The sequence below is a fragment of the Podarcis vaucheri genome, assembly GCF_965113315.1.
Source record: "Podarcis vaucheri genome assembly, chromosome: 3".
NCBI lineage: Eukaryota > Metazoa > Chordata > Lepidosauria > Squamata > Lacertidae > Podarcis > Podarcis vaucheri.
The window spans coordinates 62,142,724-62,169,953 of record NC_138761.1 but is presented as its reverse complement, the minus strand read 5'-3'; the positions used below and the strand labels follow the sequence as shown (position 1 = coordinate 62,169,953).

Here is a 27,230-nt window from a genome sequence, read left to right as displayed (position 1 = left end):
ACAGAGGCTTTCCCCGCGACAGGGGCGGGGAAGTGACCACAGGAGGCTGAGGCCCCAAAAGGTTTTCCAAGCTAGCTGGACTTACCTGGTCGAGTTTATGGGCTCGGGCGTAACGGCACGTCTAAGGCTACAGCCCTTCTAGGCTCACTTTCCTGAGAGTAAGCCCTAGTGAACTCAGCAGACGTGGACAGCATGTCGCTTCCAGGCTCCGATCCTATGCATACTGCCCTGGAATTGACTTCTGAGTCAGTCTGCATGGGACTGGGCTGCAAAGCTCTGTAGGAATGTTCCTTGAAACCCCAAACTGGCAGACACAAGAGTGCCGGGGGGACAGAGAGCGCCAGGCGGAAGGCGGCGCTTTTCAGCCTGAAGGTTCAAATGTCCGGGGGCGGCCAAGGAAATAGAGCTGTCCGTCTCTCGGTGCTGAAAATTACTCCGGAGCTGCTCCCCGTCTCAGCTTTAAACTACAGGGACATCATAGGACCATAGAATTGGAAGGGGCCCCGAGGGCCATCTCGGCTGCACTCCTGAATATGCTTTCGGAAGTAAAGCGCCCCCATTTGGAGAAAACATGGCTAGGATCCAGCTGCGCGCCATCCGCATGACACTATAAGCCGAGATCTTGCGGTTTTCCTTCGCGTTCCTGGACAACATTCTTTCCAGTCTTCGCGCGGTGTGTGTGAGCAAAGTTCTTGGTCTTGCCAGCTGCAGGACTAATGCTGTGCAACCACAAGCAGCATAAGGGGGAGGTCATCACGTTTCGTAAACATACATCGGCGCAATCCTATACATTCCTGTTCCGAAGTATATCCCATTAAGTTCAATGGGGCCTTGCTCCCAGATGAATGAATGGCTTTAGGACTGCGCCGCATGTGTTGAAGCGTCTTCTCTCCCACCCCCCTCGTTCTCTGCAGACAGGAACAGATTTGTCATAATGAAATACACACGGATTTGATTTCCACACATTCAAACGATCAGTACCTTTCACCCTGTGTGTTTTTGTGTGTTACGAGTGATGGAGATAAGACATTGTTTCCAACATAAAGAACTAGGCCGCTGAAGTGATGTGTCTTACCTGGGAGTTAGACACATTGGACTCAAAGGGACAGTGTGTTGTTGCCAGAGTTTAAATCACCAGGACTTCGGGACTTCTTCTCCCAGAATTTGGGTTGTGTGGAGTGGAGACTGTCTTTCTTTCTTTCTTTCTTTCTTTCTTTCTTTCTTTCTTTCTTTCTTTCTTTCTTTTCCTTCCTTCCTTCCTTCCTTCCTCCCTCCCTCTTCTACTTTTTTTACTGTCAAAGGAGCAGGATCCCTGGCAGCGGGATGGGGGAGGCAGAGATGAAGCTGCAGCGGAGGTATCTCGATATCTCACTGTAGCAACTCAGGAGAGTGAAGTAAGTGAGCCAAGTACCACACCTGAGGTTAGTGAGGCCACTGGGGATATGAGCCACAAGGAAGCCAATCCAGTCGGGTGGGGGCAATGTCATGTTGCAATGAAAAGGAAGATGTAGTAGGGGGTTAATCGTACACTGAAAAGGGGCGGTGGGCAGCGTCACGCACAAAATCACACTTTACCAACTATGGAAGCGTCTGCATAGTGTTGTATATTCTTATACAATAAGAAACCCATCCTGGAACTCCATGGCGAAAGATAGACAGACAGACAGACAGATAGATATATGAAAAATAGATGATAGATAGATAGGTGATAGCTATAGATAGATATAGATGGATAGATGGATACTTCTGTTTCTCCTTTGCTGCTATTTTTTTATTGCTACTTGTTGGCCTTTCCCTGGTTTTGCGCTGACCTTTGGTTTTAAGCCAATAAATTACTGAATTGAAGTGGTGCATTAATCGGCTGGCACTCTCTTCGAACAGCGCTGCTGCAGGGACGCAGCTCACGGAAATTCATACTTTACTGTTGGAGAACCGAGAGGCGGGAGCCTGCCTGAGGCCTCAGGACGCCTCTCGCCAGGGTCCCGCAGAGTCCCCCAGCCTTCCTCCCCCTTTGAGCAAACTCCCCTTGCCCGGGGATGCTGCTCTCCTTAGAGAAAAGCTACACACCCAACCTCAACTAACGCGTCTTCATTCCATCCCGTGACTTATCATAATCAGAGTGACTGGAAGAGTTCAAAGACTTCGAACCTCCGCCTATCCATTTCGAACCTATAATCGTTGCTAGATTTTAACACCCAACTTAATGGGTCCCCACGGAGCTCTGGATCGTAGGAAGCCCTCCTTTGTTATTCCCTCGGCGCTCGCACACCCGCTGCCTTCCTTCCAGACGTTGCTGAACTAGAACTCCCCTCCTCAGCCTGCATCAGGCTTGCTGGGATTTCTAGTTCGTCTATATCTGGAAGGAGCCCGGCTGGCGAAGGCTGTCCCAACAGATCCCTTTGGGCGCTTGATTCCCCCTTTCGTGCCCATCTGGAATTGGGGAGCTGGCTGTTGATGCAAGTCTCCTGAGAGACGCCAGCTTCCTTCTTGACTCGTCTGGGTCCGGCTGCGCAACTATGAGCGTCCCGGGAGAGCCGAAGCCACGCGCTGGGCGGCGGGACCCTCCGACCTGCACGGCTGCCAGGCTGGATCTCCCTCCTCCCTCTCCGGCTCGCTCCCTCTGGGCGGGGGATAGCCGCCCCTGGAGCTCTCCGCTCGGGCAGGAGCGCATTTCCCCTCCAGGATGATCGCGACGCGCCTCCCCGGACGGTCGCCGCGGAGCAGCAGGCAGGCGCCTGGATGGGGCCCCCCAACAATGCCACGCCGGGGCTGCGGCTGGTGCGTATCTCGCGTCTCCTCTTGTCCTACCTGCTTCCGAGGTTTCGCTTCCAGGGGCGGGAGGGGAAAGGGAAGGAGCCCGGGGAGGGAAGCTGGACCCGGCGGCCTCCGCCCGACAGAGAGCAAAGAGGGCTCAGGAGAGTTTGCTGTGAGGTCCAGTGTGAGCTGAGGCCTCGATGGAGGGAGGGAAGACCAAGATCCGAGCAGGGTCAATGTAGCTAAGGGAGCTAAGGCAATGTTTATTTGTTTATTTATACCCTCCCATCTGGCTGGGTTTCCCCAGCCACTCCTGGCAGCTCCCAACAGAATAATAATAATAAAATAATAAATAATAATAGTAATAAAGGAACAAAACACTACACATTAAAAACTTCCCTAAATAGGGCTACCTTCAGATGTCTTCTAAAAGATAGTTGTTTATTTCCTTGACATCTGATGGGAGGGCGTTCCACAGGATGGGCAGCGCTACCAAGAAGGCCCTCTGCCTGTTTGGTCTTCTCACCAGCTTTCAGGAAAGTTGTTCTATCAAAGCAGCCTACAAGTAATCTTCAATGGTGTATTCGGTTTGGTAATGAGGGGAGATGGTCATAGATCTCAAGAACCATGTTGAGGTTTACAGAACATGACGCCACCTGGGAGGTGGAGATGTTTGAAAAGGAATCATGGCAAGTCACAGAGGGCTGGGGGAATTGCTTTCCCTGTTGCTTGATATTCGTTTCAGACTACAATCCTGATGGCATCCCACGTTACTAATCTTTCATATGGTAAGTTGCCTGTAATGGGGTGGGGAGGAAGCTAATACATTTAATATTAATAATAACAATTCAATACTACTACTACTTCTATCACCAATACTAGCTGAGACGTTTTCATCCTCAAACTTAATTTTACCCAGAATGTGTTGCAAGGCAAATGTAGTTTCTGGAGGCTTTGTTTCTTTTGTCTTCTGGAGAGCTTCCAAATGAGTCTGTCTGCTCAGCCAGCATTTGCCAGTGCACATGGGGTGCTTTCAGGAACAGTGCGGGTGGCACCAGCCCAAAATAAAGTCTGCTTGAAAATTAAATCATGACTCTCCCGGGCGATCTCTTTCTCAGGGCACTGCACCAGCTCCTGCTGTTTCTGCTAGGTTACATTAACAGTGGGCAAAGCAGGCATCTGGACAGGCCCTAGGAGCCCAAGCCAGGAGGGTCATGTGTTTCTAGCACAACAAGGGGATTCCGTGGCCAGTTGCACGTTCTCCACCCTATTGTGTCGCCGGCTGCTAGTTTATGGGGTTTGGGTGAAGGTTTTTGCTGACAACGTTCGGTGGGGATTATTGGGCAGGCCACATGTACACAGCCTTTGTTTGGGCCTTTTCTTCCCCCTCTCTGAAAGTGTAAGGTTAATTGGGGCCCCAGAGATAAAAAAAAAATTATAATTGTGCAGTGACAAGAGTTTTTCATAGGAAAGGTCAGGAGAGAGAAATAGCATCAGAATGAGCCTGAGGACAGCAAATTGGCAATGAGGCGTAGGGATTATACCACAATTGCACTAGGAGGACATCTTACAAGACATGTCTTTAAATTACATCAAGAACTTCTATGAAGGATGTGTAAGTATGGATGGGATAAGAAGTGCTAGAGAAAGAATAATAATCTCATTATGAGGACAGGTTTTCAGGGTTGGTCGCAAACAATTTATGAACTACAGAGGTTCAAAACAACATCCCCAGCATACAAAATGGCATTTTTCTTCAGAGAAAGCATGGTTTATTACTAGCATTTTCCTCTTGCTCTGCAGCAAGTCTTACAAATGCTGCATATAAGCTGACATTACTTTTAAGACTAAATAAGAGTTGATTTTAATGATACCATTGTATTTGTTGCATCAGTAAGTGATCAGAACTGTATGTGAAACGTTGTATGGGAACCTGTATGGCTGGTCTGTATGTGTGGAACAGCTAGATGTATGAAGGTTGCCAGTTTCTGAAGTTGCATACTGGAATTAGAAATTGATGGATCTGGAGTACATAGGTATTGTCCCCGGAGTGATGAGTCACAGGTTACTGGAGGGGGAGGGGAAGCTTTATAAAATAATCCCTTAGATGAAATCTCTGTGAAGGGAGCCTTCTATAGCATGGCCGTACGTGTGTTGGCCAGGGTCCAAAATAAGCCTCCCAATAGGCATCTGATGCAGTCAGAGAGCGACTGTGATTGGAAGAGAAAATCAGTTGACATTTACTGTAAGAGGGGCTCTGCAGACCTCACCTCTTATGTGGAAATGCCCCCTTCAAATCAATGCTGGCCTTAGATTGTCTTGAGTCAATGAAACTGACAGTGTGTTTACTCACTGACTCAGTTATCCAGTACAACACAGCTTTCAGATTAGTGTTTGGTGAAGGGTGTGCAGAAAGTGTCTGCAATTCTGAACAAAATATATTATATAGATATACATTATTAAGATACATCTTGACTACTACTAATGCTTTTGATTCCTCCCTGCTCCCCATTCTTTCCTACTTAACCTCCATGTGATTCTTTACAGCTTAGGCCTCCAACAGTGGTCGGTCAATTCCACACACTCTTCTTTGGCTCAGTCCGAATGTTTTTCCTTGGTGTTTTGGGTTTTGCTGTCTATGGCAATGAAGCCTTACACTTCAGCTGTGAGCCAGACAAGAGGGACATTAATCTATTCTGTTACAACCAATTCAGACCTATAACCCCACCGGTAAGTCTTCTTTTCTCTTGTAAAAGGTAGGGTGTAGCCTATGACAGTAGTCAAAATGTCCCTGAAAGATTTAAGGGCACCGAATGAAGTTGTAAGCTGAGATGGTAGCATTTTGAGCAGGGCTACATCAGACTGCAGGCAGGCAATAGAGAGCATAAGTGATGGCATGCCATACCAGCATAAAGGCCTATCCAGTCCAACTTCCTGTTCTCGGAATGGCCAATCAGAATGCCCACAAGCAGAACATGAATGCAAGAGCAGTTTCCCATTTGTGATCACCAGCAACTGGTATTCAGAGGCATATTGCCTTCAGCATTGGAGCCACTGATGGCCTTACCATCTACACATTTGTCTTAAGTCTCTTTTAAATCTATCTAACTTTGTGGCCATCACTGCATCTGGGGGTAGCAAATTCCATAGTTTAACCATGTGCTGTGTTTTGTCTGTCCTGAAATTCTCAACTTTCATTGCATTTTCTGGATGCTCCTGAGTAGAAAGAATGGGAATGAGCAGGGGTACACACCTGTTTTGTCTGCTGAAACTGACCATTTCCTTGCACTGTTCTCTACATCTTAACTCAGATGTTTACATGTGCTCAGTTAGAGGCAGATTTAGGGCAGTACAAGTGCGGGAGCACTGGACACACAGCAAAAAAGGACGCCTTCTCAAGGAGACTGATCAGCACTTCCCTGGCTTGGGAAAGGAGGAGTGCAGGCTCTGACAGGGTCCTAGAGTCCTCCTGCCTCCTTCCCAAAGCTGGGCAAGTGCTTGTTGTTAGTATAATACCATCCATGTGCACTGCGCTTTCCAAAATCGGAAGACAAATCCATGCTCCAAAGAGCTTACAATCAAGAAAACAACACAAAAGAAGCTAAGGGACATAGGAGCTGCCTTATACTAAATCAGAAAATTGGTCTACCTAGCTCAGTATTGTTGACATTGACTGGCAGAGACCTTCCAGTGTTTCAAGGAGCGAATCTTCCCCAGCCCTTCCTGGACATGCCAGGAATTGAAACTTTGAGGCAGGCATAGACAAACTTGGCCCTCTAGATGTTTTGGGACTACAACTCCCATCATCCCTAGCTAACAGGACCAGTGGTCAGGGATGATGGGAGTTGTAGTCCCAAAAACATCTGGAGGGCCGAGTTTGCCTATGCCTGCTTTGAGGCATTCACTCTGCCTCAAATGAAGGTCTCTGAAATGGAGGCAAAGCCAAGCATGGAAAAGTAAATTAATGGAAGAAACTGGTATATGAAAGCAACAATAAAGTATTTATACAAACAAAACCAATCATGCAAGTGCTAAAATATACTGCATTAAAACTGACTCACAGAGCAACCCACCACTATGCCAGCACATCTGCCATATTCTGTAGCCTCTCAGTTGCCTTATCATGAATATAGGGTTGTGCCCTTAGTTTTTAGGAAGCTTAACAGTGACTCTTTAATGAGAAGGTGTGGTGGTGACTTATCAGCCACTACCAATGTTCCCAGCAACATGAGGTCCCCGGAGACCATAGGGTGTGTTATTTGGTACACGCTTCATTCCATAGGCAACAGAAGTGGTTCAAAAAGTATTGCCAGCTGTCCTTGCATGAATTAAATATCTGCCCCAGAACATGACACAGAATCTTCTGCAACACGTGGAAGGGAGTTTCCAAAGGTAGAAAGTCAGAAAACTAACAGTTTCCTTTTGGTTTTATCATTAAATTGATAAACATCAAATACTAATGAACCAGTTGAAAGGAAAAAGTTAATGAACTGTGAAGCTAACCTTTGGAGCAAAGGATAACAGTGATTTTTCATATGAATGCTATTTTTAAAATAGTATTTTAAGATTATCTATGTCCTCTGATAAACAAAAGCAGTCACAAGACATTCTGGTTGATGTCTGTTATCAGGTAGCACAATACAGTGATAAATGATTTGACAGCCAAGTTTCTGCTACACTTTAGGTATTCTGGGCTTTACAGCTAGTGACCGTACTGGTACCAGGAGCCATTTTCCACCTTTATGCTGCATGTAAAAGCATCGCTCAGGAAGATATCCTCCAAAGACCTGCCTACACCGTTTTTTATATTCTTTCTGTTCTGTTAAGGATCATCCTTGAAGTTGTGGCCTTTTGGCTTCAGAGTCAGCTCTTTGGTTTCCAAGTGAATCCACTCTACAGATGTGATGCAGGAGCCCTTGATAAAAAGTTTAATATTACCAGATGCATGGTACCAGAACACTTTGAAAAGACTATCTTCCTTATTGCTATGTACACATTTACTGTGATTACTATTATGTTGTGTATTGCAGAGATTTTTGAGATCTTGTGTAGAAGGTTGGGCTTCTTGAATAGTCAGTAACTTCAGTGTTATAATGAATTATATCTATTTGTTTATCATAACATTTTTTGTACAAAGAGCAGAGTTATCCATTTGAAACAAAATTAACTTTCTTTAAATAACAAAGTCAAGTTGCATCTTAAAAATATGTTTTTAAATATCAGCAAACAGGGAATTCTTCGTTATGACTTTTTTTCACTCATATATTTTACATACCATATTTTTCCATCTATAAGATGCCCCCATGTATAAGATGCTCCCTATTTTTGGGGACTCCAATTTAAGAAAATGGGGGGAGATGGCCCCCGTGTATAAGACCCCCCCCAAATTTTGGACATTTTTTTTGGGGGGGGGACCTAGTCTTATACATGGAAAAATATGGTGTATATATCACAGAGAGAGAGAGAGAGAGAGACAGAGAGAGTGAGTATGCAGCACCTTAACCCAGAAATAAACCCTGCTGGGCTTACTCCCTTGTCTAAGTCTGCAATCCTAAGAATACTTATCTGGAACAAAGTGTCATGGAACTCAGTAGGATTTGCTCCCAAGTAAACAGGTACAATATTGTGAGTGTGGATGTTTCGGACGTGGATGCATGTGGATGTAATGGTACCCTTGAGGTCTCCCCCAGCGACCATGAAGCCTCTGAACTGCACCCCCTCCATATGCTCTCTTGGTCATGCGGTGGTGAGGAGGGTTACCCTTTTCCCCCTTGAAAAATCATAGAGCTGAAGGAGGAAGTTGGAAGAGTGTCACTCTTTCCCACTTCCCCTTTCAGCTCTAAGTGCTTTTAAAGGTTTAGATTCATTTGACTGGAAGTGGCCAGAGGGAGGGGCATGCATGGCACCTACTCAAAAATCTAAATGTGCCCTGAATTGGTTGGCAATCTGTGGCTTTGGATCACATAGTCTATAACCTGACTGATTCTGGAAAGGCAAAGTAGAACACATTCTTTTATAGGGTTTAAGGCAAATTAGTGAGGGGGAAAATCTATTTAAAATATATGAAATCTATATTAGTTAACATCCTGTGTTTTCTACAATTGAGGGAAAATCCCATGTTTTGCATGTAATCATTTAAGCTGGGGTGGCCACAGCGACCCATGGTCAGTCTTCTGGGGACTGCATGCAAAAAAGAGAGTGACCAAAGTGTAAAAGTGGATGTGGCCATTTTTTTAAAAGATATTTTGGGGGTCTTGGGAAAGGGTCACAAAAAGCTTCTGACACTAAAATATCAAAGCAGAGCACCTGTGGAATTGGTAAGTAAAAAACTAAATTAAAATATTTTTAGTGGGAAATTGTGAGGCCTTGGGAGCCCTAAAACTTTTGACAACACAGTACCCCAGAGAGTGACCTAGGCGAACAGTCAGTAAAAAGAAAACTAATTAGTACAGGCCAGGGAGGGGGTCATGAAATTTTTTGGCATCATGGTAACCCAGGGGAGCAGTCAAAAACTTTTTTTGTTAACCCCCAAGTCAAACAAACTAACAATTAATACTCATAAAGACAGAACAATAAACAAACCAGAAGCATTTTGTGTTGCTCTAACCATCAGTGATGAATATTGAGACTTCACTGTATAATAATTGCTTTAATTATGTGTTGTTTCTGTACAAAGTAAACTTATCTGCGCTATTTACCACTTGTAATGTGCCTTTAAAACCACAATTCTGAGACAGATCGCTAACCTTATTCAATTTTCCATGCCTTAACACTTGTTTAACTTTAATATAAGTCTGATAAATGTTCTCCACTCCAAATGTTTTATATTCCTTGCTTGTATAGTAACTTGCTAGAGATATTTCATGCACAGAAAATTATCTATGGTGGGGAGAAAGAGACCTTATGCAGTATTTCCTGTAGTTTTAGATAATCAGAAATAATGGCATAGCACCCGTTTGTGTTTTATATCAGCATAGGTTATCAACCTGATGGACAGAGCAATGTAATACTGTCATGCCAATTGTTCTAGTTTCAAATAAGGTTAAACACCTCTGCCCTTTTCCTGACATGTGACCTTGGGCAATTCACTGGACATGCTACCTTTCCATTCTGTTTCTTGATTTATTACTGTCATCAAGAGTTTTTGAACTGTTCACAGAGAGGGGTTGCTACTTACGATACTGAGAGCCACAGAATTCTCAAGCAAAAACCTTTGGACCTTTGGGCCTTACCTGAATACAGTTCAGCAGTAATGAAGGAAATTTTTTTCATCATCTACTAAGTAAATAATCTCAAAATGATTCTTTTATAGGCCAAATGTTAAATTTCTGTGTATTCGGAAAAAAGCATCTCCCAAACTCATTGTGTCTTGTGTGTGGTATTCCTACAAGCCTAATCCATGTATACTAAGTGCAATTATTGCCACAAACTGGAGTGCGTATCACAGACAGCACTTGTAAGATTTGCCATCTAATATGGAATTTACAGAATAAGCAAAGTTCAGTCTTCAAGTCACCTTGAATTAAATAGGGACCATGGCTGAAATATGTTACATTGCAGACTAAAAAAGTAACCATGATATACAATGTAATTTGTTCCGCCCCCACCCCCTTTCCTACAAATAGACAGCAAAGCATGGAAGAAATCTGAGGACAAACCAAAAAATTGCCACGCTCAGCTGCACCCATTCACAACCTGGATACAACCAGGTCAGTTGTGCATCATCTGGCAGACAGTGTTCAACTTAAGAATACATCCATAGCATTAAGCCAAATGCACAACCTTCCTTGAATGAGGCACTTGCATGCTTGCTCTAAGTGCATCTTCAGCATGAAGATGTAACTCTCACGCCTTCTTTCTGTCTTCCAGCCCCTGTTGTATCTCCTGCTTGTTCAATTATCAATTCTAAGCTTCTCCATGTGTAGCTCGGCTTCTGATTTCAGTTTTTTTTAATGCAGTGTTCATAGAACAAAGTGCATGCACACAGGAGCTATGAACAATATGCAGTCATCTTCCCAGTATCTGCACTACCATGGTGTCTTTCTAGAAGCCAACAGACAAACAATTTAAGAAATATTTACAGGGAGTATAAAAGGTAGTCATTGGTTTGCATAAGCAAGCAAGATAGGCAGTGGCTGGAAGGAAGGTAACAGAGAAAGCTGGACTTGGTAGCCTCTCCAAATCCCACACACATGGCGTAGGGCAGTGATGGCCAAACTTGGCCCGCCAGCTGTTTTGGGACTACAATTCCCATCATCACTGACCACCAGTCCTGTTAGCTAGGGATGATGGAAGTTGTAGTCCCAAAACAGCTGGCGGGCCAAGTTTGGCCATCACTGGCATAGGGGGTCCATGTCCTCTTTACAATCTATGTACATAACTTAGAATTTAAAATAAAAGATAAGAAAGGGACTTTAAAAGAAAGGGATTTGAAAGTTAGCTTATTTTGCAAAACTCAGGGGAAATTCCCAGAAGTTATTATCAGTAGCTGAAACATTATTTATACAAAGGGCTCAGAGTAGCATTTTTTCCAAACCCTATAGGTTAGATTATGAGAAAGATTATGATATGCCCAAAGTCATGCAATGAACTTCAGAGACAAGTGGGGATTTGAAAACGAGTTTCAAGCTGCTGTCCCATACTGGCTCCTATCTGACATCTGAATAATCTGTAAGGGTAACCCTTTAATCCACAATTACAAAATCAGCTCCACTGTTTTTAGTTGGTACAAAAGGAGTGCAAGATTGATATCTAGTGATCTTTCCTGTACAGATAGAAATATAGCATTTGTGATCCTATGTTCTAATTCAGTTTCTACTATAGTTGAATATTTTGTGTTTCTACATGGATAGAAGTACCATGTTAAGAAAATTAGGTTTAGAATAATAAAAATGTAGAGTTGGAAGAAATCCTGTGGATCCTCTAGCCCAACCCCCATCAACACAGGAGTCTCAACATGTGGTTCCCCCATCCAATTTGAAACCATACTGGGCTCTGCTTAGCTTTGCAAATGTGGCAGTAGTTTTATTGCTGCACCACAGGGATGGTTTGTCAACTCTTTTAAAACCAGCTTGATCTGAAGACATCAACAGGGGTAATGCTATGAAAAGCACCACTGGGTAATTTCTCCAGATTGCACTCTTATTAAAGTGACAGGAACTGGACAGCTGTTGTTTCTGGATTATCTGACAATCCTACTTTAAATGGTTTGATGTATTTTGTTCAATTGCTATGTGTGTATTATTGTATCATATATCCATCCATGTTTGTACGTATACACAAAAGCTGCTTTATTTTCAATTTAATGTATGATCTCAGGTACAATAAAACTTTTTATGCATAACAGTATGGTGCGAGTGAATATATTAAATGAAATCTATTCCTGGACTGCATATTCCAGTGAAAATAAGAATGTCAAGTATGAGAATGTCAAAATCCATCCTGATTTCTGCACATGGTTGAAAAAGTTGCATGAAAAGCAGCATGTGTGCTTTCACAGAGGCACAGTAGCCCTGCCCCTATCTTGCAAAACCAAACAACCAAAAGCCACAGGAGTTTAATGGTGTGAAAAGAAAATGTAAGAAGTGCTTTAAAGCAGCTTTTCTTTCTTTTTTCTTTTTTGCTTTGTGGTGCTGCCATTTTTCTCCTGGCAGAGATTCTGCCAGAAAAAGGTGTATGATGGGCAGGTTTTCCGTAGGTAAAAAGTTTATCATTCCTGCTTAGAATAACAACACCAGCTGAATTTCTGCCAGTCTATCAGAAAAAGGTGGTCAACTCTGACAACGTGCTACACTCTTGGGTGGCATTTCTCATGGTTACCCTCCCACCTGCTGCAATCCAACTGCATTGCAGCAGTCTTGTCATCTTCACCCCTTTACACTTATTATTATCTAACATTTGTAATAAAGTGTCCAACATTTGCTGAGTGCTGTACATCTTTTAAAAGACAAGACAGTCCCCACCCCCAGGCTCCTACTCGAATATGGTACAAAAGGAAAAAGAAGAAGGGAAGAAGAAAGAGGAAAACAGGCATTGCAGCAGCTGCTTCTTTACTAGCCAATACTTGGGCCAAGTTGGTCTATCCCAGGAGTCAGCAAACTTTTTCAGCAGGGGGCCAGCTCACTGTCCCTCAGACCTTGTGGGGGGGGCGGACTATATTTTGAAGGGGGGGAGAATGAATTCCTATGCCCCACAAATAACCCAGAGATGCACTTTAAATAAAAGGACACATTCTACTCATGTAAAAACACGCTGATTCCCGGACTGTCCACAGGCGATTGGGCCGGATCCGGCCCCCGGGCCTTAGTTTGCCTACCCATGGTCTATCCCATGCCTTGATGTTCTTCCTGGGAGGCAGGCAGTGCAGCCTTATAAAGGCCCCTGGTGTCCTGGCTCATGGCAGAGCCCCAAATGAGCATTAGCACTATTTCTCCCATGAGCATCTGTTAGCAACCCAAACAACTGATGGGTAGGATAGAGGGGTCCCATTAGCTCACATGGCTTTAAAAGGCCAGCAAAATAACAGAAGCTGTCTTATACAGAGTCACACTCTTGGTTCATCTAGATCAGTATTGTCTACACAGCGACTGGAAGTGGCTCTCTGGGATTTCAGACAGGAGTCTCTCCCAACCCTACCTGGAGATTGAACCTGGGACCAAAATTTTGTTTGCAAGGCAGACCCTCTGCCACTGGGTTATGGCCCTTCCCCAGATCTGATCCACCAAGTTCCCCACTTATGCAAGTAGTTAAAGGGGAAAGTTTATTGGATAAAGTTTCCTTTAGATGAGCGCACATTCAGAGACTTATGGTATTTTGGAAACATTTATGTACAAAATACATAGAGAAAGCATAAATGCAAGCAAAGAAAGACATCTTGAAGGCAGATGATCCTGAGAGGGGGGCAGTAACACACCCACACCCTGGTGCTTCATGAGCACACCTTTGAGGGAAATAATGTTTTTTCCAAATGTGCTTTAAAGGCATAGTGTGTGCGTGCCCATTAAGCGAATGTGCTTGTTGGAATGGGCTTAGCCATTTACAGTCGCGGTGTTGGGATTCAGTCGTGCCTTTGGCAGAAATTTCAGGCAGTAAGTAAACTGCTGAGAAGACATCTGGGCAATAAGCGATATATCACTTCAGAGTTACAGCTTTCCCCACTGCTGTATCTCAAGAACAGGGGAAATGCTGTGCCTGTTACTTTCTGTCAGCCTGTCACGAATTTTAACGTGCCCTGGAGCCTCTCCCATAACATAGGGTGTCTTTCAAGATGAGAACGCGAAGGAAACCTGGCAATTACCTCTATATCGCGTCTTTAAAACAATCAGGTATTTAAAAAAATATGTCAGCGAGAGAATTTAAGCCGTCCCTCTTCCGCCGCACTTTCTCTTCTGATGGCATTGAACGTAATCATTCAAAGCGCTGCAACAAAAAAGCAGCGTAAGCGCCTCTTTAGACTTTCACGTTCCTTCTTCCGTCTTCTCGACCCCGCAAATGGTGACTCCCGTCAAGCGCCAAAGGGGAACCGGAAGTTTCTCCAGAAGCTCCTCCTGCAGCCCCTTTGCTTTGCTTCAGCTCGCCCGCTCGCGAGATGTCGCTGCAGCCACGCCGCGGCTCTCGCGTTGTTCCTCCCCAGTGCGCACGCGCGAAGCGGGTCCGGGCCCGCTCCTTCTGTCGCCGCGCCGGAAGCGGAACTGACTGGGCTTTACAAAGGTTGGTTAGTAGTAACGGCGGCGGCGGCGGCGCTGGTGTTTTCGCTAAGCGAGCTACCTACTTTGGGTTGAGTCCACAGCGCTATGGCGGCCTCGGGCCTCCCGCCGCTCCCCCCGCAGTTCAAGCCCATCCAGCACTTCCTGAGAACCGCGCAGGAGCTCGACAAGCGGGAGCCTGTGGTGGCCTATTATTGTAAGTGGAGGGGCCTCAAACGGCCCTGTGGGGCCCCGCCCACTTCGAACCTCGCAGCCTCTGCGGGAGGGGCCGGGGGGGAGTCACACCCCTCGCCTCCGCCTTGTCACGTGGCAGCCACCCCGCCCATCCTGTCTATATGCGTGTGCTCATGGGGGACCTGCTGTCACGGGGGGGGGGGGGGTTTGAGCATCGCGAAGTCCTGAGTGAAGAAGCTTCTGGTTCAAGGTCCACCCACAATTCACAACCCCAGACAAGCCTCCAGTGTCCCAACTGCATTGCCGGGTTTACATACAGCATAAGCTAAACAAGCTATCGCTTAGGGCCCCACTCTCTTGGGGGGGGGGGCAAATTATTTCATGTTATAGCAAGTTTCTAGAGACTAGATGATGAGGCTTTGTAAATTGTGTTTCTAAAGGAACTTTTGTTATTGCCAAATGCCAATGTGTTTGCATTATCAAGTTTGTTTTGAATCAAAAATCATTTTAAGTTGTCGTTTAGTCGTGTCCAACTCTTTGTGACCCCATGGACCAGAGCACGCCAGGCACTTCTGTCTTCCACTGCCTCTCACATTTTAACTTAGAACTTAATAATTATTTCACTATTAATATACTTCTTAATTGTATTTCACTATTAATATATTTCTTCTTAATTGTATTTCAGTTCAACAGTTACTTTGATAAAATACATATTTCATACATTTGTGCAAATGGCTTTAAATACCTATTAGGTCCATAAATTACCATATAGCATATTTGTTGTTGACAAAGGACAGCTGGGCATATAAGGGGCCCCATTACCTTCAGTAGCTTAGGGCTTCATCAAACCTAAATCCGGTCCTGGGTGGGAATCAACAGTTGTCTTTCTTCCTCCCTTTCAGGGCTGGTGCAGATTTCTTTGGGACACACACACACTTTGAACACTCTTAAAGCGCCATACAAGTGTTAAAACGCAAAGTGGTTGTGTGCTTCTCATTGTGTGTTTGTGAGTACAGTCGTACCTTAGTTGTCCAGCCATTTGAAAACCAAGGTGCGGTTTCCAATTAGCTGCAGGAGCTTTATTCACTCAGGCCTTTCGTAACTAAGCTGTGCCTTTGTGGTAGTGCTCAAAAAGGACTTCTCCTTTTTATTGTGTCATTAGATAAGAATAGTAGAGTTTTTGTGTGGTACACTGTTTTAAAATTGTCTGGGTTTTAATTGTTTTTGTGTATATTTTATCTTAAGTCACTTTGAGATTTTGTATAAAGCAACTAGCAAATGTAATAAATAATAATAATAAACAAGCATCTCAAATTGGGGCCGGAAGCATACTGGCAACTATTCTAGATCTTTTTAAAACTGCTTTAATGTGCATCTAGCCAGTGGTTCCTCTTTGTGTCCTTGCCACTGCGTTCTTCACCAGTTTCCAGACATGTCTTCATGGGCAGCCCCATGTGGAGTGCATGGGCTACATGAGTACATGAACCAGGAAGTTATCTAGAGTGTGAATAACTGTGGCCAGCCTTTCCTTGTCCAGGAACAGCTGGAGCTGGAGCCACCTATACCTCCAGTGACAGTACTGGAGCCAGGAGCACCCCCAAACCACACTTGATGAACCCAGGACACTGGGATGTCCTTTAGATCTCAACCTTTACACAAAAGTTTACTTTCTGGGCTTTTTCTTTGAAGATGTGAGTTTCTGAGGCTTTGTTTGATAATACCATAATCTGCATACAATCTCAGAGCCAAGATACTAAAAACTTCCTTTGTTTTTTGATAGTTGGTTGATTCTATTTTCAACTTCAATCCCCTCCCACCCGCCCCATTTGCGCAACTGGAAAAATATGTTTGAGTGCCTTAGAGTTTAGCAGCTCCTTCTCTAACAGGTGTATCTGTTAGCATATATGTTATTTCCCCCCAAAATTGAGTGCACGCACCAGTACAGTCTTACATTGTTATAATACATTTCATGGTCTTAAAATAGTAAAGTAAGCTTTGCTTCAAGAAGAAAGCAAGTATTGCATATGCATTTTCTTTTACTGGGGAGGGAGGACTTGGCCTGGAAAAAAATGAGTTCTTCTTTTCATTACTTCAAATTTTCTGGAAACTACATCTCTATCCCTGCCCAGCATTTCAGTACATTTTCTAAGATCAGCACATTCTTCATATTTCCACTTCTTTGGTATGTTGATAGACGTATACTTTGTTTTGAGTGGCTGCTCCAGAACTGTAGAACTTGATTCCATTGCATACTTAACTATAGTTACACTGCTCTTCAAATTAAATATATAGTGGAATTCTTTATGTGTCTCCTTTGAAGTCGAGTTTGACAAGGATTATTCACTTAAGTAGGTATGGGGTTGCAGTAGCTATAATGGTTAGGGCTGTATGGGAAAGGAGGTGGTATTGTGCTATGGTACTCATTAACACTGCCAAGCTTGCCTTACATTATATTTGTAATTAGCATCCATTCATTGTTGCTAATGAAATTATTAAACTGCTGTTTTCTTCTGTGGAAAAATAAAGCACCTGGCTTAATGCAGGCATGTCCAAAGTGCATCTCGGGGGCCTAATCTGGCCCGCCGGTCAGTTTAATCCGGCTCCTCAACAACTTCAATCCTAAAAAAAGGTCAATAACTTTGGCTGGCCCTTACGCGTGTTCACTTCATCAAATCTGGCATCAAAGGACAATTTGATCTCTTTGTGCCACATTTGCTCCACATTCTTTCAGTATATATTTATAGAGATGTGCAGGTCACCCAGAATAAGTGATGGTGAACTTTAGCCCTTGAATTAATTGCCAGGGAGATTAAAAAATTGTTGTTTAGTGCTTAATTAGATAAAGTAACAGGATATAGACAAAACCCATTGTGCGCAGAAAGGGCTTGTGTTCACATATTGGGTGGGGGTGCTCATTGTTTGGGCGTCACTTGATCTCCAACCCTCAAGAATGTAGGGGGACGGATCCGGGAGAAACAAATGAAACCCCCTGTGAGTTTCAATGTACCCTGTGTCTTGAAGGCATTACATTTTGTTTCCTAGCCTCTGGAACTGACTCCAGTGATGTAGAGTGTGAATGTAGAAAGAGGCATTGTAATGGTCTGAAGTTACTGCATAACTTGTATTAGATGTTTTGGAGAGGGACATCCAGAAGGGAGATTGTCAGGAGGCGCTGTCATTTTTGGCAATTTTTTGTGCAACGTAGTTTACCCTAAAAGTCAGTGTGGAGTTGATAAGTTGATGACTTCAGGTTTTAAGTTACAGTGAGTTGTGAAAATGTTTCTCTGCACCACCAACCCACCCGGCATGGCAGAAAATGCTCCAGGAACAAGGGTGCATCAGATTTGTTTCATTATTCATTACTTATGTTTATTCTCTAGAATAATGTTTGCTCATTTGGGAAATAAACTGTTTTAAGAACTTGTCAGCCAACTGTTAAAAGATAAAATCTATCCAGATTGTTGTGATTTCTCTCAGACTTTCTTTTAGTGTTCAGTGTGTGTAAACTCTTTAGCAGCAGTTGGAACAGCTTTCCACACGTAGGCAGTATCAGCACATTACTAAAGCAGCACATAGATCTTGAGATCTTAGTTCTTAAAAATCAAATTTTATGACATTGGCCAAACCTAGATTGCTTGCTAGGATCATGACTGCTACGCCACTTGTTCCAAAGCACTCCCAATATGAGGATTTAAATGAAGGGTATGTTTTGGAAGCTGCAAATAGTTGTCAAAGCGAATCTGTGGCTAACACGTACTAATGTTAATAAATTCATTAAAAAATTCTGCCATGACAAAACAAGGGTTTGACAATGTTTGTTGTATAACATTTCTTTTTAACCCGCTGGTCACTAATGCAGAGCATACTAGTTAAGATGTTTAATCTTGCCACTTCAGTGCTTGAGTAGCAAATTGAGATATATATTGTTTGCTTTTGAACATGCGCTTGCCAAGTGTTCATGTCTCTCGCAATATTGGAACACAGTCAAGTGAAACACAGTTGAATGACTAGATTGACAAACATTCTGTAACCTTTGTTTTAACATTAAATGAAGCCAAGAATGGTCTGAGAGCAAGCAAGCACAGTATATGCTGGCTATAAGATTATTATTATTATTATTATTATTATTATTATTATTATTATTTCCTAAGTAATAAGCATGTGTATTTTAAAGCTTTTTCCAATTTTCAGTGTTTTGATTTTGTACAATACTTTGTTTTGTATGCAAGCACTTCTTTTTTTCCAAAACAAAATCACGTTTTGTAACCATTACTTAAAATGCTATTGTTTTGGAATGTTTAAAAGGAATGGCTTGGGAACAAGTACCTTAAAGGTAACCCTCACCTGCTCTCAGATGAACCCGTCTTGACTTCAAGATCACATCAAAGATGTTGCTCTAAATCCAAACCCCACCCCAGCAGCTGAAGTAAGGCAGTGATGAGAGACAAGGCCTTTTCAGTTTATGGCATACCTTAGGAATTCACTTACCTGGTGCCATCTTTATTTTCTTTTGAGTGCCAGGTGACAATCATATTTACTAAGACTTTATTGTCTAATGCTGGAATTTTAAACTACAGTAGACGCTCGGGTTGCGAATGTGATCCGTGCGGGATGCACATTCACAACCCGCGTCTGTGCACGCGCGGGTTGCGATTCGGCGCTTCTGTGCATGCGTGACCACTGAAACCCAGAAGTAACCCGTTCCGGTACTTCCAGGTTTCGGTGGTCCGCAACCTGAAAAAACGCAACCTGAAGCAGCTGTAACCCGAGGTATGACTGTTCTCTCTGTGATTTATTATATCTTTTTATGAGTTTGTGACTTCTCTAAACTGCTTTGAGAACTACAGCTGAAGAGTGATTAACGGATAACTGAAGTAGAAATAAAAACTGATTTCTTAAAATGGTTTAAAATTTAATGTTAAGTTTTAGATCCATTGTATTAGAACTGTGTTCTACTCAGGCTAATTTTTATACGTTGGAGTCCAGAGCAGCTCCTTTTTCTATGGTATTTTATTATTTATTATTATTATTATTGCTCCTAGGAAACGTGGCTGAATGCAAGTGTTTGTCTTTAAGTTGCCAAAACATATTTTTTAGAAAAACATGCTGGTTTGAAATCAGCCTTCCTGATTTTACTTCATAAATGCAAAGTAGGTTTTGTAAATTATTTTAAAGTTGAAACACCCGTGGTTTCAGCTTATATGTTCTGAGGCACTGGGTATATTCATCATCCCTGGGCATAATTTCATTTCTTTACATCATTCCTGAGCATAGTTTCATTTCTTGTTCAAAATCATGCCAGCGGAAACTGTCACTCCAGTCATTTGCCACTATCTTGAAGAGTTTCTTCAGCAGCAGCTGAACAAAGATGAGTGGTGGTAACACTACAGATAGTAGTACCATGTGAGGTATGGAGCATACTTCAGTCACCTGCTTTGGCCACTTTGGAGTGCTCTGAATTGAGAAGAGAGGGTGAGAAATACTCCTTGAGAAAGCTAGGCAGCTTAATATACTGCAGTGTTGCCTGCCCTCTTTTTGTCCTACTCTCACTGACTGCTTCACTTGCTCACCCCCTCCATTTCTTTTTTTCACTTTGTCCTACTCAGGATGTTTCAGCTAACCTTCCAGAAGTAGGGCATTCCATAAATTTGGAACATCTACTGAGAACATGGCTGGGATACAAATAGCTTCATCAGATATGCTCTAGGATTCGGGCTTTTCCACTGGGGTTTTTATTTGTTCCCTTGAGCAAACAGCAGGCTGTTACACAAACTGTTTTGGAAGCTCCTTCTAGCTTCAGAAGTTTGCCATACGACATGACACACAACGGATGGGTTGAGAAGAGCTTTTGTGTTGAGAAATATATGCTGAAAGCCCATGGGGAAGCAAAACTAGTTGCACAGTTGTTTGGATTCAGGTACCTGTTTTGCTTTTAAATCTCACTGAGGTACAGGAGATAGTACAGTGGTACCTCAGGTTAAGAACTTAATTCGTTCTGGAGGTCTCTTCTTAACCTGAAACTGTTCTTAACCTGAAGCACCACTTTAGCTAATGGGGCCTCCCGCTGCTGCCGCACCGCCACCACACAATTTCTGTTCTCATCCTGAAGCAAAGTTCTTAACCCCAGGTACTATTTCTGGGTTAGTAGAGTCTGTAACCTGAAGCGTATGTAACCTGAAGAGTATGTAACCTGAGGTACCACTGTATTTATTAGTGACATTCATTAAGCTTTATTTTTTACAGGCCGTTTGTATGCTATGCAGACAGGTATGAAGATTGATAGTAAAAACCCAGAGTGTCGCAAATTTTTATGCAAACTCATGGATCAACTTGAAGCTGTAAGTAGTTTTGTTGCTGTATTGTTAATTTTTGGCGCTTGTATATAAAGATTTCACGGAGAATAAATTGACCATAATGCTAGTGAATGTTCCACAAGATCACACTTAACAAATGCAGTGCACAACTAATCAGGCCTAATATAGCATTGTATGTTGATAGTATTATTTACTGCAGTAAGGTTTAAATTTGACTGCTAGATATCTCACATAGTTCTTGTATTGTTACATTCTGGCTCAGTTTCGATTACCCTACAAACCATCGTTTGGAGTATTGATGCTTCAATATTACAAGAAAGTCTCATTGAAACCAGTGAGACTTGATTCAGAGTAACTCTGGTTAGTATAGGGCTGTGGGAGTGTGTGCTGCCTCCTTTGCATCCTTGATAAACAAGGGAAGAGGCAAGGGATGAATATGAAGTACATGAGGCCATGACATGTTCCCAATCCTTAATTCAAAGAAACAGAATGTGATCTAAACTGCCCACTGTGTGCTGCCAGTTTATAGATGTCTGGCCTCTAAATTTTGTTTCTGTACTACTTGCAAAATAGACTGCCCTCCCAATGTTTTCTGTACACTCTTGGCAGCTCAGGAAATATAAGGGTAGTCTAATATCCTTGGTTTTTGTTTTGTAAGACGAAACTAAGGTTTCTTTAAATGCCAACAGTAAGTCTATTCAGGAGCCCTAAATCCACCTGTTGTAACTGTAACAGTGTTATTTACTTTGCTGATTTTATTAGGAAACCTGAAGCTTCTTGTACTCTGTAACATCTTTGAAATGAGGTCTTTGAATCGCAATGCACTGCTTGACTAAGCATTACCGTAAATCTTCAGGTCACTAGAGCAGTTAGGTTGAATCAGGGACTCTCATTTCATTAGCTCTTTATTCATATTAAATGTTGCAATCTGAATTACAGGAGGCAACTATTGAGTCCTATTGACCTTCCCTGCCTGTGACACAGGTTATGAGTTATATAGTGTTGACTCTTTATACAAAGTTTTATTAAGTGCGGGTTAGGGAGGCAAAAGTGTCGTAGAACTTTTAGAAATCTGAACTGTGGCAGCTTAGCCACAGTCTGACTCTGTGGCACAGTATGTTGTTGTTTGAAAATCCTGAATATGTTTTGCTTCATAATTTTTTAAGGTTCCTAGTTTTCATGGTTATGGATAAAGTTTAAAAACATTAGGCAATAAAAAAACCCCAGAGTGAGGATGAATGGTGATGACTGGTACTTGGTGACTGCATGGTGCCTATCCTTTACAAGCACTGCTTCCTTTGTAGCATGTGCTTTATTCCTTAGTTTGCAATGTATATTCAGTTGCTAAAAATATATTCCCCAACACTCCACATGCCCCCCCCACCAAATAGATTGCACAAATAAAAATATTTGCTTAATGCTGTGAGGAGCTCTCCCACATAAGAAATTTGGAATGAGTGTGTGTTACACATCACCACTAAGTTTCTGCCAATAACACTTGATAATGTTGATCTACATGGTTAGCAACACTTAAAAGAGTTGCAGCAAGTACCAGAAGTCTCTTCTTGGTGGCCTCCCCTTGTCAGGAGTAATTTGTTCAGATAGTGGCAGAAATATAGCCAGATCAAATGGGGGATGAGGGGCTATTGTAACTTTTTGTGCTTTTGTCTTGTGAACTGCCCCGAGATCTTCAGATGAAGGGTGCTATATGAATTTAAATAGATAGATAGATAGATAGATAGATAGATATAGATAGATAGATAGATAGATAGATAGATAGATAGATAGATAGATAGATAGATATGGCATGGGGCTCAGTTAGCTATAAGAACAATGAGTGAGAAACGGGCAACAAGTTTAATGGTTCTCACTGAGCTAAGAGACCCATGTGTGTGTTGTATGTAGGTCAAGGATCAAATAGTAGAAAACTTTCCCAAGGAGAAAACTAGCATGTCAAGGAATCATCTAGGCTAGAACTCTCTTAACACCTTCCTTTCTTTGTGGAGGGATTTTTCTGTACGGAAGAGCATTCAGATATGCAAGTTCTTACCTACTCTCTGAAGTGGCATAGCCATTTACCAATTTACTGGATGCTAAATCAAGGACTAATAGGAAATCTCTATATTGGCACCCTCCACAGCACAGGGAAGCAGAGGGAACATGCAAACATATGGCTAACTTGTATTGACAGGAAAGGTGTTTAGAGAACAGAGTTAGTCTTATTTTCTCATTGAAGACATACAGTAGCATGATTGAATCTGAGAGTGCTTGCAGCTGTGTTGGTGGCTTCAGGCTATACCTTTGAGAATTAAGAATCTAGAATATGCCCTTGCAGTTTCAGTTCTCTGGCCTAGTAAATAACCAAATATATCTTTAAATTTTCTCAGACAAAGAAGCAGTTGGGTGATAATGAAGCTATTACTCAGGAAATAGTTGGCTGTGCCCATGTGGAGAATTATGCACTGAAAATGTTTCTTTATGCAGATAATGAAGACCGAGCTGGGCAATTTCACAAGTAAGTGGGGGGAAAGAGGCAATGTATGCGGTAACACCTAATTGAAATAAATATAAAATTGAAGCAAAGTAGTAAAAAGGGACCCCTGACAATTAGGTCCACTCGTGACCGACTCTGGGGTTGCGGCGCTCATCTCACTTTATTGGCCGAGGGAGCCGGGTCCTGTGGCCAGCATGACTAAGCTGCTTCTGGCGAACCAGAGCAGCGCATGAAAATGCCATTTACCTTCCCGCCGGAGTGGTACCTATTTATCTACTTGCACTTTGACGTGCTTTTGAACTGCTAGGTTGGCAGGAGCAGGGACCGAGCAACGGGAGCTCACGCCGTCGCAGGGATTTGAACCGCCGACCTTCTGATCGGCAAGTACTAGGCTCTGTGGTTTAACCCACAGCGCCAAGCAAAGTAACCTTGCAGTTAAATATAAAACAATTGACCAGTGTATGCTCATTTATTTATATGATGCAGAAGATCTGTTGGTCTGAATGATCAAGGTTGCAGAAAAAGGTTGTAAGCATTGGGGAGTGGGGTGGCCATCTGTTGTCCTCTGTGGTAAAGTAATGCCTTCTTTCACGTGCAAATATCTAAAAAAGATTCATTTTTGTTTTGTTTTTAATCTCACTGAGAAACTCAAATTGTTTCCCTCCCCCCCTCCCCCAGAAATATGATCAAGTCTTTTTATACCGCAAGTCTTCTAATAGATGTCCTGACTGTGTTTGGAGAACTAACAGATGAGGTAAGTTACACGGTTAAGCAGTATATGTCATTAATTGCATGAAATAGAGAAACAGATTTTTGTTTCTAGTCCAGCTAAACTTAGTCGTGACTAAATCTCATTCAGAGCAATAGGACTTCAGTTAGCTGTGACTAACCTGTTCCATTTGCTTCTGTTGTACATAGTCACAAGGTAGTTTTTTTCTGTATTGTTGCTTTTCTGTGTTAGAATATAGTCCAGGATCCATAATTATTTTGCCTCAGGTTCAGGAATGCCAGTAGGATTTTTGACTTTGAAGAGCAGATCTTTGGATTACAAAATGCCTTTGGAAGTTTTCTGAGTTACACACAAGTTTGCTATATGACTTTGGGAGCAGCAGTCTGAGAAACAGAAGCCATGAAGTCCACTCGGCTGCACAGAACTTGCACAGTTCTTAGGATCCCAGTTTACTATTTTCTTCACAGAATAGCAGCTGCTAATTGCAGTTTTTACAGTAGCTTTGAATAGAACTGAAAAGTAGCAGAGTTTAGCATTCAGAGTTAGCGGCATTCAGATGGCTTAAAGTGAGGGAAAGAAGAAAACCAGCATTCTGCACACTTCTCATTTGGTATATAAAATTGGAGGAAATGACGGAATTAAGGAACTAAATGAAATGTATCAAAATGAAATTTTTAGTTCTTAATGATACTGTTTTGCTTTTTCAAAAGAAATTAAAAATCTTAAGTAGGTGGCTGAGAATCCAGTTATCTTTGAAAAATATAACTATGATCAACTAAACCGAGATCTCAGTTCATACTAGCTTTGATTTTAAGCCAAAGACCCTCATTTCTCTAACCAGGTATAATTTTATATTTATTTAGGTGCTGTTTTAGCCCTGAAGGACTCAAGGCAACAGGGGCGGGGGCAGGGTATTTAGGAAAGGGTCTTGTATTCTGTATTGTCAAGGCAGTTAATAGTTTTGGTTATCTTTTTATCATGTTAAGTGTACTCAGCTTTTTGAAGTGAGCCATCATTTATACATTTGTTTATCTATTGCATTTGTGAATTTTCCTTCCATCTTGCAGAGCCCAGGGCAACATATAAAGAATAGAACAGCAAGATACATCTAATAAATAAACATAAATAACCAAATAGAACTAGAATATATCCATACGATCAGGGCAGTAAAAACACACATAATACCTAACAGCTGCAGATTGGTTTAACCCATCTTAACTTCATTTGTATAAACTTAGGTAAAAAGAAATTACTTCAGCTGATGTCTAGTCAAAGCAAGGAGGACGTGTATCTCAAGGAGGAATGCCTTCCAAATAAACGTTAAAATTGTACAGGCGTTTTGATTGTCCTGTAGTTGATCTTACACTAGTTATATGTGAAAATGAATTGTAATGGAGTGGAATGCACTTCTTAATAGCTATTGGATCACTGAGAAATATAGTCCTCTGCAAGGGACAATACAGACGTAAAATACACTTGTGATTCAGGAACTGGGAACAAACAGTGGGATCTTGCACTGGGACTAGAGGGCCTTATATCTAACCTGGACTAGCATTATTGACAAGAAATGAACTTTGCATAAGAAAAGGGCCAAAGTGCAGTAGTGTGTTCAGCAGTATGGCTCCACTATTGGTTGCCCCAAGGAATAGTTGGGGGAGTATTGGGATGAGAAGCTAAGATACTTCTTTTTACTGCCAGCTACTTCTGTTCCCCCATTAAAAACTGCTTGTCTTCAGAAGAATTAGACCCGTAAAGCTTTAAATATGTTAGGAGAAATGTAATGAGTGTATTTTAAAATAATATGCCATAGACATTCACTGCTGTTAAGCCTGTAAGCATGTTACTTATATAAGAAATAGGATCATTTCATAACCATTGGTCACCATTAGGACTATTCTCTAGAAGGTCCCATTTGAGACACTAACTCTTAAAAAGTTGGTGAAGATCCAGATATCATATATTGTACGATAAGCCTTGGGTACTTAAGGTAAAAGGCTGTTACTGCCTTGTGCAAAGTGGTAGATTTAGTTGATGAAAGGGCCTAGAGATCCAGGAAAAACATGGCAGCTAAGTAGATCGTATGCCAAGAAGATCTCTGAGAATGTAAAGGAGGGTTTGGAGGCTTGCATGCAACTTGTGCCTATTAAGCGACCCATCCCTGGTTTTAAATAACTGGGGTAAATATAATTTGAGCAACTTCTCAAGGCAGATTTCTTATTTAAACAAAGGCTCTTTATTTTGGCTGAACGGGATTAGAGTTAAGTATGCCTAATAAAAGGGGGAAAATGGAAACCATCATGAAGACTACTTTAAAATAAAGATGTGTGCCAGCTCCCTAGTTAATTTCTCTTGCTTACACATGTTCACCAGGAGGTTTAGTCCGAGGCATGCTGGAACAGATAAATTCTAAACAAGATGTTCCATTTTCTGGCATGTCCTTTGGAAAATAAATTTGAAGGAATTGTGCAAAATGGTCAAAATTAAGAGGCCCGGATGGAAAAATATGTCAGAAATGTTGAAAGCCTTGTTCAGAAGTATAAAATTCATAAAGTTGGTGTAGGCGAATTTCAAAGCTAGTCAAAGGGGTTCTGGAATGACTATAAAATTAGTTAACCGCATGTTAAAGTAATTCACATCCCAGAAGCAGGATACATGAACTTGCTGTAATTTATGAAAAAGGCCTCCAGCTCTGAGATTGAAGAGCCCCCCCTTTTTTAAACGAAAATCCTAACATATCTTGACAAAAACAAGAGTAAGAAATCAAAATGGTTAGCATAAGTACATTGTAATAATTTCCCGCTAGAAAATGTTTTGGTGGTAGAATACTGCCTATTGCAGCTAATTTATAGTACATGCTTGTAAACTAGCTAAATCGTAACGTTATTTTGCACATTCAGAAAATATGTATCAGTAAACTAGTCTCTTCATTCAATGCCTCTCTGAGGTTAGAAGGATGATTCCCATTGAGATTCAAAGTCATGACCTTCCCTCCTCAGCAGCTACAAATGTTCCAAGGAGCAAATAACCCAGCATCCGTAAGAACTAGACTGCATTCCTGT

At 42.2% G+C, this 27,230-nt stretch overlaps 2 protein-coding genes across 3 annotated transcripts in view; both read left to right on the top strand.

Annotated features, from left to right (window-relative positions):
* The first annotated feature begins 2,687 nt into the window (after window positions 1-2,687).
* On the top strand, window positions 2,688-8,120 carry GJE1 (gap junction protein epsilon 1). Its single transcript, XM_082216003.1, has 3 exons — window positions 2,688-2,778; window positions 5,302-5,484; window positions 7,439-8,120. The coding sequence occupies exons 1-3, from the start codon at window positions 2,740-2,742 to the stop codon at window positions 7,832-7,834; spliced, it is 618 nt and encodes a 205-aa protein (XP_082072129.1). The 5' UTR covers window positions 2,688-2,739; the 3' UTR covers window positions 7,835-8,120.
* A 5,414-nt stretch (window positions 8,121-13,534) lies between these two features.
* VTA1 (vesicle trafficking 1) overlaps window positions 13,535-27,230 on the top strand; it is a 29,430-nt gene continuing 15,734 nt past the window's right edge. The window contains exons 1-4 of one of the 2 annotated variants that reach the window (XM_082215990.1): window positions 13,535-14,463; window positions 20,877-20,971; window positions 23,335-23,462; window positions 24,120-24,195. In XM_082215990.1, coding sequence (XP_082072116.1) covers window positions 14,145-14,463; window positions 20,877-20,971; window positions 23,335-23,462; window positions 24,120-24,195 — 618 coding nt within the window. In that variant the 5' untranslated portion in view covers window positions 13,535-14,144. Of the gene's footprint in view, window positions 14,656-20,876; window positions 20,972-23,334; window positions 23,463-24,119; window positions 24,196-27,230 lie in introns of both variants that reach the window. The other variant, XM_082215991.1, reaches the window with a different exon arrangement.